Source organism: Lynx rufus, unplaced genomic scaffold, assembly GCF_022079265.1.
Source record: "Lynx rufus isolate CCGP_SWC_20201006 ecotype Redwood Valley unplaced genomic scaffold, mLynRuf1.p SCAF_11, whole genome shotgun sequence".
NCBI classification, from domain to species: domain Eukaryota; kingdom Metazoa; phylum Chordata; class Mammalia; order Carnivora; family Felidae; genus Lynx; species Lynx rufus.
The window spans coordinates 28,755,018-28,769,317 of record NW_025814825.1 but is presented as its reverse complement, the minus strand read 5'-3'; the positions used below and the strand labels follow the sequence as shown (position 1 = coordinate 28,769,317).

General features: G+C 42.6%; 1 protein-coding gene across 1 annotated transcript; it reads right to left on the bottom strand.

Annotated features, from left to right (window-relative positions):
- Positions 1-392: 392 nt before the first annotated feature.
- Positions 393-9,654, bottom strand: CUNH10orf53 (chromosome unknown C10orf53 homolog). The gene is made up of 3 exons (XM_047072788.1): positions 9,558-9,654; positions 1,154-1,273; positions 393-457 (listed from the first exon to the last, which is right to left on the bottom strand). Exons 1-3 carry the CDS (start codon positions 9,652-9,654, stop codon positions 393-395), a joined length of 282 nt encoding a protein of 93 aa, XP_046928744.1.
- Between the last annotated feature and the right edge of the window lie 4,646 nt (positions 9,655-14,300).

Here is a 14,300-nt window from a genome sequence, read left to right as displayed (position 1 = left end):
CCCGCAATCTTTAATTTTACCTGCTCCTAGCTCTTTCCTTACTAGAGAATGGAATCTCAGATGCTCCTGGCAAACTCTGTGTTATTAGTACAGGATGGCTTTCTGTTATTAGATTGCATTTTATTATTTCCTTCAGCTCAGCGCATACCTGATATTGGAGGACTCTCCCTGTGGGTTGAGATTGAAAGATGCTGCAAATGATGATGTGCTTTTATTATTTTGGGGGGGCCTTGTTCTCTCGCAGCCAGGTGAGAGACCTTATGGTGGGCAGGCTGAAGGACAGGCCTGCATTACTTTAGACTGTCAGAGCCCAGCATCCTGGAATGACTGCTTTTGTTTGCCAGAGGCAGCTGCTGTGTTGTTGACTTGAGGTGCCTGTCTGGGTGAGGAGATCAGTAGGCATTTAGGATGGCTATCCTGGCCTCTTCGCACAGTGGGTCTAGTTTACCATCACCTCCTAGGGAAATAGATACAATTTTCCTTTGACCAGCTTTCTGTACAATTTCATGTCATGTAAGACACGTACGATTTCCACTAGAAGACAAGTCTCAAAGTACACAGTCACTTAAATTGTTAACTAGCCTTCGACAGAGTATAATAACAGCAAAAACTTTTACTTCTGAGCAGAGTGTGGTATGTGCGATGCCAGCCTGCCAGGCAGGAAGCTCTCCAGGGCAATGAAATCCCTAGAATGTCACTGATAATGCCATGCACTGAGGGCGTGTCGACTCTAATTGTCTTAGCAAGCCTAGGTAGAATAATCAAATGGAACAAACCTGTTTTGAAGGCAAATGATAATAAAACACACATTGTTAAGATGTGAAAATAAAAAGAAAGAATAAAAGAAAACCCCCAAACCTATTACCCCTAAGTGCCTGTTATATCATTTGAAATCTGGGGCTAAAACTTCATTTTTCTTTCTGTCCCTCTTTTGTGTCCAGTGTTCTGGGAAGGAACCCAGAGCATCAAGCACTTTGTGTGGTTTAGGATGTGCTTACTCTTGTACACAGGGCTTTGAGTAAGAATTTAAGACTCAGAAAAAAAGTCCAATTTGAATCTGGTCCTAACCCACTGGCCACTTCAACTAGAAATCGAGCCCACTTCAGAGAAGGCAAAATGCTGCTTGGGAGCAGAGCAGTGCTGAAGGACTTACCAAATTCCAGTTCTTTGATGTTGCAGTAAAAGACGACTTCTTCATTCACCATGAGTTCTACCACATTCCAGTCTTCTATCTTTTCTAGGATGACGTTGTGTCCATCTCTGGCCAACACAGCTGGAAAAGATGGAGAGGAGTGTGGGTGGCATGAGGACAGGCTCTAGATTAACCTGCCATGCGGATGTTCTCATGGATGCCAGCAGCTGGCTTGGTTTCCAGTTGCCCGTGGCTATAACTCCAGTTGCCCTGTTGGGTACCTACCTGGTGCTGGCCCGGTGTGCCCTCACCTTTTCTGGAAAGCACAGCCAGAGACCTGAGCAATTCAGGTTTTGGTTGCAATTTGCCCCAGACCCATAGGATATGTGGAAATAGGAGATGTCTCTAGGAAGAGTTTTTGAACTTTTTTTTATAGAGATGATACTCAGTGCTGGAGGGGATGGGGGGAATTAGGTAACTTCTTATCTTGCTGATGGAAATAGAAATTGGCCACCTTTCTGGAGTTAATTTGGCAATACAAGCCTCAAAAGCCTCAAACATTTTTAGAATTACAGAATAAACTCTGGCCAGGGGATACGCGCTTATAAGAAAGCTTCCTCAGGAAAAAAAAACAACAAAACAAAACAAAACAGAAATACAGGCAGACTTTTGTAACGAGAGGTTCCTTTCTGCAGTTTTATAATAGAAAATACTTTGTATAACCTATTGTTCAAATCATAAGAAGATGATAGGTCCATATGATGAGTTTTTTTCTGATCATTTCAGAAAATGTTTATTCATTTTTTTAATAGCAAGAAAAATATTTGTAATATGTGCAAACAATCAGGGTACATGTATAGCATATATGAAAACACATCTTCACTACTAATTAGAGTATGTATATGTAATAGGAAAAGAAAAGAAATATTCAGTGGTTATCTCTCTGGTAAGAGTGTGTAAAACTTCTTTGTCTTTATTCTGCCAGCATTTTCCAGATTTTCTATACTAAGGAGAAATAAAATGCTTTTTATTTTTTGTTTTGTTTTAAAGCTAATGAACTGAAATTTTATTCACACCTTTGGAAGTTGCTTTTTGGTTTTCACTTCCCTAGAGATGAGCCATGGAAAAGTTGTTAGATCTATTCTCTAACGTGGAAACGCAAAAGTGTAGGAGTTTAGGAGAAATGATGTGCATGAACAGCATGGGATTCTGTTTTCTCTAACATGTCTGTCCTCCGTTTTCCTGAAATGTTCACCTTGTAACATTGGTGGTAGAGTCGGTGTGCTCAATCACCATCTTTGGCAGTCTTCATGCATCAGTGAGAATTTTGGTTAAGTTGGGATGAGGAATCCGATGAAGGGCGTGGTTTGTTTTTTTTTTTTTTTTGAGTCTTAGCATTGCAATCAGTCTTATGTGCAGAAAAGCAGACAATTATGTCAGTTAATTGCACTTAATTACAGAGACAATTGCTGCTTCAAAATGTTGGCGTGTCCACTTCTTCATCTTTCAATCAGCTCAAGAACATCCAGCCCCAACTGTGAACATTTTAATTGCGTGATTTTAATTTCACTTCTGGAAAGGAACTTCAGAGAGTAACTCAGTGAGGATCTCCATCAACGAGATAGCGCTCCTTGGGCACCCAGCGGGAGCCCTAATTGACCCTGCATCGGCTAACGCCTCTCTCTACGAACACCCGCATCTTTTCCTCTGGCATATTTATGTTATTGTATCCTATTTAAGTGTCTTGTATTGAACATCTTTGGAGGAAGGCACTGAGCTTGGACTAATGCCTTGTTGAAATGAAGTGGTCCATGCAGTTTGGGATGGCCAGGGGACAGTCTAGGAAGCAGAAAGGCAGTCCATAGGCAGAGATTTCTGGGAAGCAGACACTCTCCCAGCAGCACCCCATCAGGAGAGGGGATGTGTAGCCTGAGAGGGAAAAGTTGCAAGTGAGTGGGTAGGGGGCAATTTGGCCTCCAGAACCTTGGCTTTGCCTTGTCAGAAGATGTTCCTGGGAAATGTACTTCAATTTGGTAGGAAGAAATCAGGAACAAAACAGCTTCTCTGTTCCAACCCCATCTCTGGAGGCAAGGTGTTACCTCTATACTACTAACACACAACAGTGACTCTCTAAGGCCTGGGGGTTCTGGAGAGAAGGAGGCACAGACTGTGTCTGGAGTTGCTCACTGTAATGCAGTGTAAGTGAGGAAGGGCTCTGCACGAGGAGACCTGGGAAGGCGCACACCCTTCGTCAGTCCACAGACCTTTCCTTTCTCAGAGGGCAGAGCCCTGTCTGAGTCTCACATAGCATCTGGGTCTGGGGTTACTTTTATGAGAAAGTAAGCACTCTTTCATAGCAAAGCGAATCTAAGAAACAGGATTTGATGTACCAAATAATCCACCCTGTGGAAGTGGGAGTGCCAAATAATGAGAGTCTGCCTCCTACTTGAGCAAATCAAGCCCTACAGGGAGAGACCCTCTTAAGACAGCATACCACTTCTCACTTCACTTTCTACATGGTTCGCAAAGCATGGGCTCTCGGGGCCTTTAAGGGAGCACATCTCCCTCACTGACTCTAATCCCCCCACCCCAACCCCACCAGATGCTTGGTGTTAATATAGCTTGTTAAATAAACAAACTCAATTCAATGGTGCTGGGAATCTCCAATGACTCTCTTGGATCCTGAGTGACCTAAGTCTGATTCTTATTAAAGCGATGAGCCACCCTAGACCCCACATCATATATTCCCCCACAGGATGCCTGCCCCCTTGTCATCAGTCTGGGGTGTGTTGAGCCCAGCTGTAGGGTGGTCAGTGCGGGCTTAAGGGATCAAACCTGGAGAAGCACCAGAATTCCTGCAGCTCATCCAAATGCCGCCTCTCTACATGGAGGACCCATTCTTTCCTACGAGCTGCTGTGGCGTTGTCTATTCAAAGAAAGGTCAGATAAATACACTCCATGCAACAAAGTCTTTCCAAAGGCGGTAGCTAAACTCCGGCATAAATCAACCAGAAGCTGTAAGGCCACCCGCAGAATGCCTGCCTCTTTGAAGTGGCACCTCATCCTTCAAGGGGGATCTGGGTAAGCTGAAGGGAAACAGAAAAGCCTCCCTTTTCTCAGTGCTGGCGGAATTGGGCACCATCTGGGAGGGATTTAAACACTGCTAGTTAGGAAGTCAAGGCAAACAGACAGACAGACATCTCCCCCTTCTCTGCTGGGCACAGATGAAATGCCTATGATCATTGATGTGAGCAGCTAATGCATAGCTAGGGACAGGAGAATGGCACACAGGGTGTTGTCACTAAATAAGCATAGATCCAATTTTTATGGGTTTGTTTCAATTCCTTTTAGTTCCTTTTCGCAGCTCATTTGGCAGACTTAAGGACAGTAGACAAGGAGCAACCATGGTCAGGAGATTACTTAGGACTTTGGTTAAGCATTACATAGTTTAGTTTCATTAATATTGAGTCCATAATAGAGACATTTTTGCTGAACCATTATAACTTGTGGGTAATAAAAAAAGAACAAAAATTTTCAGATTCCTTAAGGCACAGTAAGTTCAGGAAATATCAGGCATATTTCCAAAGCCAGCAGGACTTCAGGAAATGATAAAGGGCTATGATTTTTAAAGAAACATACAGAATTCAGATGCAGATTTTACAGATGGGGACCTGTGAATGCACCACTCTGCTTGGTTTGATGTTAGTATTGACTCTAAAGTGGTGGTGGGAGTGTGGAGCAGAACGGGGTCGTGGGGGTGGGGGGGACCAGATACTCCCTGCTTTGCTTTTGTTAACGCCCTGGCATTTGTCACCAGTCCTCAGTGAATGTTGGCTGCTGGTACAATATGAATCATCATTCAGGGATACACAAACTAACTTTAAACATCAGCCACCTGCTGATAGCTTGCAATGTGCTTCTCCAACCATAAAAATTCTCCCCTTGATCTTCTCAAGATACTCCTTCCCCTCCCCTACTGCGGGAAGAACTGCTCGTGCCCTTGGCTTCCTCATCTCTCCCTGCATCTTAACCTCCTGCCAATGAAGGCTTCAGCCCACCTTCTCTTGATCCTGTGCTCTCAGAGGTGGAGAACCATCAGCACATTCAGTGGCTCACACAGTTCTCCCGCCCCTCTTAGTAAACTGATAGTCTGACTCATCTCCTTTCTTACTTCTTTTTTTAAAAATGTTTTTATTTATTTTTGAGACAGAGAGAGACAGAGCATGAGCAGGGGAGGGGCAGAGAGAGAGGGAGACACAGAATCCAAAGCAGGCTCCAGGCTCTGAGCTGTCAGCACAGAGGGGCTCAAACTCATGGACTGTGAGATCATGACCTGAGCTAAAATCAGATGCTTAACCGACTGAGCCACCCAGGCGCCCCTCTTACTTCTTTAAAATACTTCTGCTGGAAAAAAATAAAGAAACTACCCCAAACTATTTTAAACTCTAAAATTTTATCAGATTAATTTTTTTTAATGTTTACTTTTGAGAGAGAGACACACACAGAGCACAAGCGGGGGAAAGGCAGAGAGACAGGGAGACACAGAATCCGAAGCAGGCTCCAGGCTCCACACTGTCAGCACAGAGCCTGATTCAGGGCTCGAACTCATTCATGAACCATGAGATCATGACCTGAGCCAAAGTTGGAGACTTAACTGACTGAGCCACTGAGGCACCCCATGAATTTTTATCAGATTATAAATGTGATGCAGACCCACGATTTTTAAAAAACCTTACAATTATAGGACAGAACATTTTAAATCACCCATAATTCTTCCTCCTCCCCTCCACTTTGTCCTTTTCAGTGGAAGTTGGATCACAGTGTACATGGAATTCAGGAACACACCTCACTCCCTTAACGTCATGTCGTGGTGATCCAGTTCTGTCGATATATACATGGACCAGCTGCACTGCATTTCATGTGACAGCTCAAACTTATGAGCACTAGGAAGAAGTAAAGAAGGAAGGAAGGGAGATAGGGAGGAGGCAGGCAGAGGGAGGTGTTGACGTTTTTGATAGGGATGCTCAAGGAACGGCTGTTGATGAAGGTGACTTTTAAGAAACACCCAGAGGCTGCGAGGGAGTGAAGAGTGAGGACAATGCAGGAATCTGGAGGAAGAGCATTCCAGGTGGAGCAGCTGCCACACCTGGAGGTCAAAGTGCACCAGGGGGGTTCAAGGGCCAATGAGGAGGTCGGCGTGGCTGCAGCTGAGTGACTGAGGGTACAGAGTGTATAGTGACAGAGGAAACGAGGTCAGGGAGGACACCTATAGGCCACTGCAAGCCTTTGACTTCTCCCTTGAGTGAGCTGGGAGCCACCAGGATGTTCTTGGAGGCACAGGCCATGCTATGACTCAAGTTTAAAGGCATCACCCGGCTTTGGCGCTGAGGACAGACTGCAGGGGACAAGGGTGGTCACAGGGAACTCAGCAGAGAGATAGGGGCACTTATCCAGGCAGGAGATGATGGTGTTTGTGATGAATGTGAAGCAAAGAGAGGACAGAAAGTTGCCTGCAAAGTTTTTGGCCTGAGTAACTAAAAGAACAGAGCTGTGGGAACCGAGAGGGAGAGAATGCAGAGGGGCTGGTTTGGGGTGGGTATTAGGTTTAGAAACTTTGGACATATTAGTCTGAGATGCCTACTAAACACCCCAGTGGCAATGAGAAATCCTGACGGGAGAGAGAAATTTGGGAGTCATCAGCACATAGATGTTATTTAAACTCATAACTGCTTCTGACTCAAATCTGCCTTTGTCTTTCCCCTGAACTTCAGAACGTAATTTCTAACCTCTTAATATCTCTTAATAATTAATCTTTTCTCACTTCTCCTCCCTAAATCTCTTCCTTGAGAATTGGCCTCTTAAGGCACATCCTTAATCTCATGATTCTTTAGCTCAAGAAACTTTGCTGGCTCCCTGTTGCCAAGGGTAAAACAGTCGTGACTCTCTTGTTACATACCATCCTCCAGCCAGACCCAGCGGCTTGCTGCTCCCCAGCTTGCCCCATGTGGCTCCCTCCTTCCCTTCCTAGTAACCCTGTGCCCTGAAATAATAAGAACGAATGCTTGTTGAACATTTACTATGTGCAGGTATGGTATTCATGACTCTGCATTTTCCCACTGGAATCTCGCATCAGCGAGGTAGGGATCTGCTCCCATTTTACCAATAAGTAAACTGAGGCTTGCAAAAGTGAAATAACTTGATCTTGGCTTTGGCCACAGAGCTACTAAATGGTGGAGACCCATTCAAAATTAGATTGGTTGGACTTCAGAGTCCTTGCACTTGACCTCTCTGCTCATGCCATTTTCTCTGCCAACTGTGCCAAGAGCGCAAGTAGGAGACAGGTGACCAGGTGATCCATGGGATTTGTGTACAAACTAGATGGGAAGTATACCCCACTTCAATACCTGTAATTTGTAGGTTATAACAAAATGTTTATTTATGCGTTCTCCTTTAATATAATTCTTGGTAGCGAAATGATCTAGTTGGACTCTATATAAGTCATGCTCGCTATGGCAGCAGCAAGAAACATAATTAAAAAGGGTCTGCAGGCATCAGCACAATGGCGGAGTAGGCACTCCAAACTCCCATTCCTCCATAGAGACATTAACGTTCTGTTGTCAAAAAAACAGCAGAAACTGTCAGAACAAACTTTGTCAGAACTCTGGAAAACAAAGTTGGCAAAAGAGTAAACACTGGGTCAAGACAAAGCCAACTTTAAGATGCTAAGAAAGCTTTGTGGCATCTTTACTTGTCCTTGCCTCACCTCCTCCCTCACTTGCTGGCAGCCTTGAAGATAATAGCCCTTGTCCCCAGTGTGGGTCCTCGTCCCCATGTCTAGAGGGAGCAAAGCAAACCATGTTTTGCAAATTCCTGTTTGTCTGTTCTTCCCTGTCTGGGGGCTCCCTAGGGACTAGCACAAGGCCCTCGTCTATGTTTCACCTAATGTGGAACTCACACAAGGTGGAAAAGCTGTGGGCAGCGTGCGGGGAAATGAAAAATGCATAGCTGTCTGGGCAAAAGACTGTTGAGACATACAGTAAACCTCATGAAGCCAGGGAGGGAAAGCTGGTAAGAAGTTTCTGATGGGAAATTAGAGCATTTAAAAGCACTGAAGACTGAAGACCCAGGCCTGGGCTCTCTTCTCGTTCTATATGTGATCCCCAAGTCCATGACTCAGACCATTCTATCTCTAGTTCAGACTTTTTCTCTGAGCTCTAGAACTGCAGAGCTAACTCAGTACCTCCATCTACACAGCTGAAAACACATGAAGTTTAATATGGTCGAAATGGAGCATGTTCCTACAAATTACAGTCCATCTGTGTTGTCATCTTCAGTGTAGAGCACTTCCATCCATCAGCACTTTGATCAAGCCAGACACTGACTGGATCCAGAGGATATCCTCCTGACCCTCAGCCCCCCCCCCACCTCTTTCCTCTTACTTTTTTTTTTCCTTCCTCTTTCTTTAATCCACTGCCCCTCTACGGCTGTCCTGGTCCAAGCTACTCTCATCTCTCCCTTGTACCACCCGAAGTCTCTTGACTTGTCTCTTCACTTCCATTCTTGGCCCCCTCTGCTCTGTTCTCCTCAGACAGCCACAGTTTGACCGCCCCCCCCCACCACCCCCACCTGAAACTTGCATAGGGCCGTGCAGGATCTGCCCCTGTCTACCTCTCCAACCTCATCCTTCTTGCAGTTCAACAAATACCTCATTTGTTCATGCTTCCAGCCTTTGTAGTTTCTCTGTCTGGCATGCTCTTTCTTCTCTTTACCTGGTTTTCTCTCCCTACTTTTTAAAGCTCAACTCAAGTATAATTCCAGTGAACAAACCTTTCCAGATCTTCCCCTCTCCCCTCCAATTATAGCCAGTGGCAGGCCCCACTCTGATCACATTCCTCTGTTGGAGGCTCAGCACAACTGTTAACTAGTAGTCAACAATGAGAAGGTCATTTTAAGGACATGTACCTTTGTTTGCAAGTATGTCCCCAGTACCTGGAATAGTGTCCAACACATATTAGATGCTCAGTAAAGGTTTGTTGCATGATTGAATGCTGAAAATGTAGACTCTCCACCATTTTCCAGCCACATGACTTTGGAAAAGTCACTTAATATTCTTGATCTTCTGTTTAAGCAGGATTATGTGATCCTTCCCATTCAAATGATTTGTATAAACTGCCTGGTACCCAGTGGGCTCCCAGTACATGTTTGTTTCCACTCCTATTTTGAAGCAGTAGAAGCCAGAGGAAGATGCTAAGTCATCCTGAGGAAGCAGAAGCTCAGGGAAGACTCTCCAGAGGTTATGGTGCTTGGTCTGGGTCAGCGGAAGGAAGGAGGTATAGGGAGAGGGTACCGCCTGCACAGGTGCTCAGAGGTTGGGGTACACCTGGGCACACGCAGTTGGGTGGCCCTCTGGAGCTCGGCTGCCTACCTTGCAGGCCCTCTAGGCGGAAGGTGCGGTACTCCACAGACAGGCCGACTGCACTGTATGGCCCATAGCGCAAGATGACTAACGCGTTCTTAGGCATGGCTGCCGAGCACCCAGCCTGCGCGAAGGCGCAATACAGACTGCTAGGCAACTGCTCTGCAGGCCCTTGGGAGAGGGTGTGGCCACGGGGCAGTGGGCGGGGCCAGGCGGGTAGGGGTGGAACTTGAGGATCCTCCCCACAAGTCCCTTCCTGAGAGTCTGTGTCAGGGGTGGGGATGAGGGTTCTTCCTTTCTGGGTGTCTGCCCCACCATCACTGGGGTGCAAGAAAGGTGCGGTGGTAGTTTGAGGCGATAGCCAGGTAAATGCGGGATTTCTACTTGGTATGGCAAGTGTTAGTGATAAATAACAAGAGCCAACATTTATAGCTAGTTACAGAAAGTATTGTCAAGTGACATGCTAAGCACTTTCCATATATTATCTCATTTAACCTTTTTACCATCCTTCTGAAGTAGGTTGTATTTTGTATTTTGTATTTACAAAACTAAGGCTCAGAGGGTCCAGGTAGCCTTCCAAGGCAAGTCAGTGGTGTAGGATGGATTGGAACTCCTTGTAAGGTGCCTATATATAGAGAAGTGATTTTTGTTTTGTTTTGTTTTGTTTTGTTTTGTTGTTTTTTGTTTTTTATCAGTTCTTGAAACTGAATTTAAGTCCTTCATCTGTTTTCTGAAAAATGTGAGTCATTATCTCTTCACATATTGCTTCTGGTCCCATTTTCTCACTTTTTAGGGACTTCAGTTAAATTTATGTTAGACCTTCCAACTGTATTCTTCATGTCTCTTCTCTGCTGTGTTTTTCTCTTTTCAATCTTCTTTTGGACTGTATATGTGTATGTGTTCATTCATTCATTCATTCATTCATTCATTCATTTTTACCTGTAATCCAGTTTACTAATTTTCTCTCTAGCTGTGTCTTAACTGCTATTAGAGCCATCAATATGGTTGGGTTTTTTTTTTCTTGAGTTATTTGTGTTTTAATTCTGGAATTTTACTTTGGTCCTTTTTCAAATCTGCTGTGACACTTTCTATACTTTTCAGTTTCTTGCCAAGTGTTTTAGGTTTGAGGTTATCTTCTTGATCATAGTAAAGATACTTATTTTATAGTCTGCATTTGAGAATTCCACTATCTGGAGACCCCATGTTTCTGTTTCTGTTTTTATTTCTACTAGTGTCTGCTTATTTTGTCTAGAGCTCTTGGTTTACTTTCAATGTGTACTGGACATTGTATTTGAAAAATTATTTGTAGGAAGAATTTGAGGCCAAGGGTGATGTTATCTTCCTCTATAGAAGACTTTTTTTTTTCTTCACTGCTTGCCAATTCCCAGTAACACCAGTAACCCAGGATCATCTTAATATGACTTCAGGGCTTATGGTTATCTGAGTCATCCAGATGGCTTGAAACTGGGAGCAGGCCAGGTGGAGATTTGTTCACTTATATTTTATCCTCATTTCTGCCCTAATGAGGGTGGTCGCTTGCCAGGATTCACCCGTGGTGGTGCTGGGCTCCAGTTTTTATATGCCTAATGCTGCAAAGACAAAAATTGCATCTTACCTTCTAGGTTGCCTATTCAAGATCACTAGACAGCTCCAGAGTAAAAACATCTCCAGTGCTATGCTTACTTACTCTCATCCTCTCCCTGATCTTGATCTAGGTTAGGTCTTTTATGATTTCAAGAAGATTTTTAAAAACATATATGCCAGATTTTTAAAAATGTCTTCTGTAGGAAGCTTTGTCTGAATTAGCTAGTCTACCATTATTACAGGCAGAAGATGCCCCTGTTGAAGTTTTGTTGGAGTTGAATTGAATCTAGAGATCAATTTGGGGAAAACTAACATCTTTCTGAGGCTTTCATATTCATGATCTTGAAATACCTCTCCTTTATTTAGATCTTCTTCAATGTATTTTAGTGCAGTTTATAATTATCTGTGTATAGGTCTTCATGTCTTTTGTTAGATTTATTGCTAGGTTCTATTGTAAATCATGTATTCTGTATTGTGATTTTATTGTTTGTTGCTGGTATGTAAAACAAAATTGACTTTTATATGTTGATTTTATGTAAGCAGCTTTGATCTTTTTAGTTGATTTCTGTTTATTTATATATAGATTCTTTTGGATTTTCTTATTGGCAATCACTTTGCAGAAAATGGTCGGTTTTTTTTCTTTTATTAAGCTTTTGTTTCTTTTTCTTCTTATCTTGTTGCACAGTCTAGAACCTCTAGTTAAATGATGAACAGAAGTGGAAATAGTACATATCCTGTTTTTATTTTGTTTTATATTATTTTATTTTTTTAATTTACATCCAAGTTAGTTAGTATATAGTACAACAGTGATTTCAGGCGTAGATTCCTTAATGACCCTTACCTATTTATCCCATCCCTCCTCCCACAATCCCTCCAGTAACCCTCTGTTCTCCATATTTAAGAGTCTCTTATGTTTTGTCCCCTCCCTGTTTTTATATTACTTTTGCTTCCCTTCCCTTGTGTTCATCTGTTCTGTGTCTTAAAGTCCTCATATGAGCGAAGTCCTGTCATATTTGTCTTTCTCTGACTAATTTCGCTTAGCATAATACCCTCTAGTTCCATCCACGTAGTTGCAAATGGCAAGATTTCATTCTTTTTGATGGCCGAGTAATACTCCATTGTATAGATATATACCACATCTTTATCCATTCATCCATCAATGGACATTTGGGCTCTTTCCATACTTTAGCTATTGTTGATAGTGCTGCTATAAACATTGGGGTGCATGTGTCCCTTTGAAACAGCATACCTGTATCCCTTGGATAAATGCCTAATAGTGCAATTGCTGGGTCACAGGGTAGTTCTATTTTTAATTTTTTGAGGAACCTCCATAGTGTTTTCCAGAGTGGCTGCACCAGTTTGCATTTCCACCAGCAGTGCAACAGAGACCCTCTTTCTCCACATCCTCACCAACATCTGCTGTTGCCTGAGTTGTTAATGTTGGCCATTCTGACAGGTGTGAGGTGGTATCTCTTTGTGGTTTTACTTTGTATTTCCCTGATGATGAGTGATGTTGAGGCTTTTTTCAAGTGTCGGTTGGCCATCTGGATGTCTTCTTTGGAGAAGTGTCTATTCATGTCTTTTGCCCATTTCTTCACTGGACTATTTGTTTTTTGGGTGTTGAGTTTGATAAGTTCTTTATAGATTTTGGATACTAACCCTTTATCTGATATGTCATTTGCAAATATCTTCTCCCATTCCATCGGTTGCCTTTTAGTTTTACTGATTGTTTCCTTCGCTGTGCAGAAGCTTTTTATTTTGATGAGGTTCAAGATTGCTTTGGCTATTCGGGGTCTTTTCTGGTTCCATACATATTTTAGGACTGTTTGTTCTAGCTCTGTGAAGAATGCTGGTGTTATCTTGATAGGGATTGCATTGAATATGTAGATTGCTTTGGGTAGTACTGACATGTTAACAATATTTGTTCTTCCTACCCAGGAGCATGGAATATTTTTCCATTTTTTTGTGTCTTTTTCAATTTATTTCATAAGATTTCTATAGTTTTCAGTGTATAGATTTTTCACCTCTTTGGTTAGGTTTATTCCTAGGTATTTTATGGGTTTTGGTGCAATTGTAAATGGGATCGATTCCTTGATTTTTATTTCTGTTGCTTCATTGTTGGTGTATAGGAATGCAACCAATTTCTGTGCATTGACTTTATATCCTGCCACTTTGCTGAATTCATGAATCAGTTCTAGCAGTTTTTTGGTGGAATCTTTTGAGGTTTCCATGTAGAGTATCATGTCATCTGTGAAGAGTGCAAGTTTGACCTCCTCCTGGCCAATTTGGATGCCTTTTATTTCTTTGTGTTGTCTGATTGCTGAGGCTAAGACTTCCAATACTATGTTGAATAACACTGGTGAGAGTGGACATCCCTGTCTTGTTCCTGACCTTAGGGGGAAAGCTCTCAGTTTTTCCCCATTGAGGATGATATTAGCGTTGGGCCTTCATATATGGCTTTTATGATCTCGAGGTATGATCTTTCTATCCCTACTTTCTTGAGAGTTTTTATCAAGAAAGGATGCTGTGTTTTGTCAAATGCTTTCTTTGCATCTATTGAGAGGATCATGTGGCTCTTGTCCTTTCTTTTATTGATGTGATGAATCACATTGATTGTTCTGAGGATATTGAACCAGCCCTGCATCCCAGGTATAAATCCTGCCTGGTCATGGTGAATAATTATTTTAATGTATTGTTGGATTCAGTTGGCTAATATCTTGTTGAGGATTTTTGCATCCATGTTCGTCAGGGAAATTGGTTTATAATTCTCCTTTTTAGTGGGGTCTTTGGTTTTGGAATCAAGGTATTGCTGACTTCATAGAAAGACTTTGGAAGTTTTCCTTCCATTTCTATTTTTTGGAACAGTGTCAAGAGAATAGGTGTTAACTCTTCTTAAATGTTTGGTAGAATTCCCATGGAAAGCCATCTGGCCTTGGACTCTTGTTTTTTGGGAGATTTTCGACTACTAATTGAAGTTCTTTACTGATTATGGGTCTGTTCAAGTTTTCTATTTCTTCCTGTTTCAGTTTTGGTAGTTTATATGTTTCGAGGAATATGTCCTTTTCTTCCAGATTGCCCATTTTATTGGCGTATAATTGCTCATAATATTCTCTTATTATTGTTTTTATTTCTGCTGTGTTGGCTGTGATCTCTCCTCTTTCATTCTTG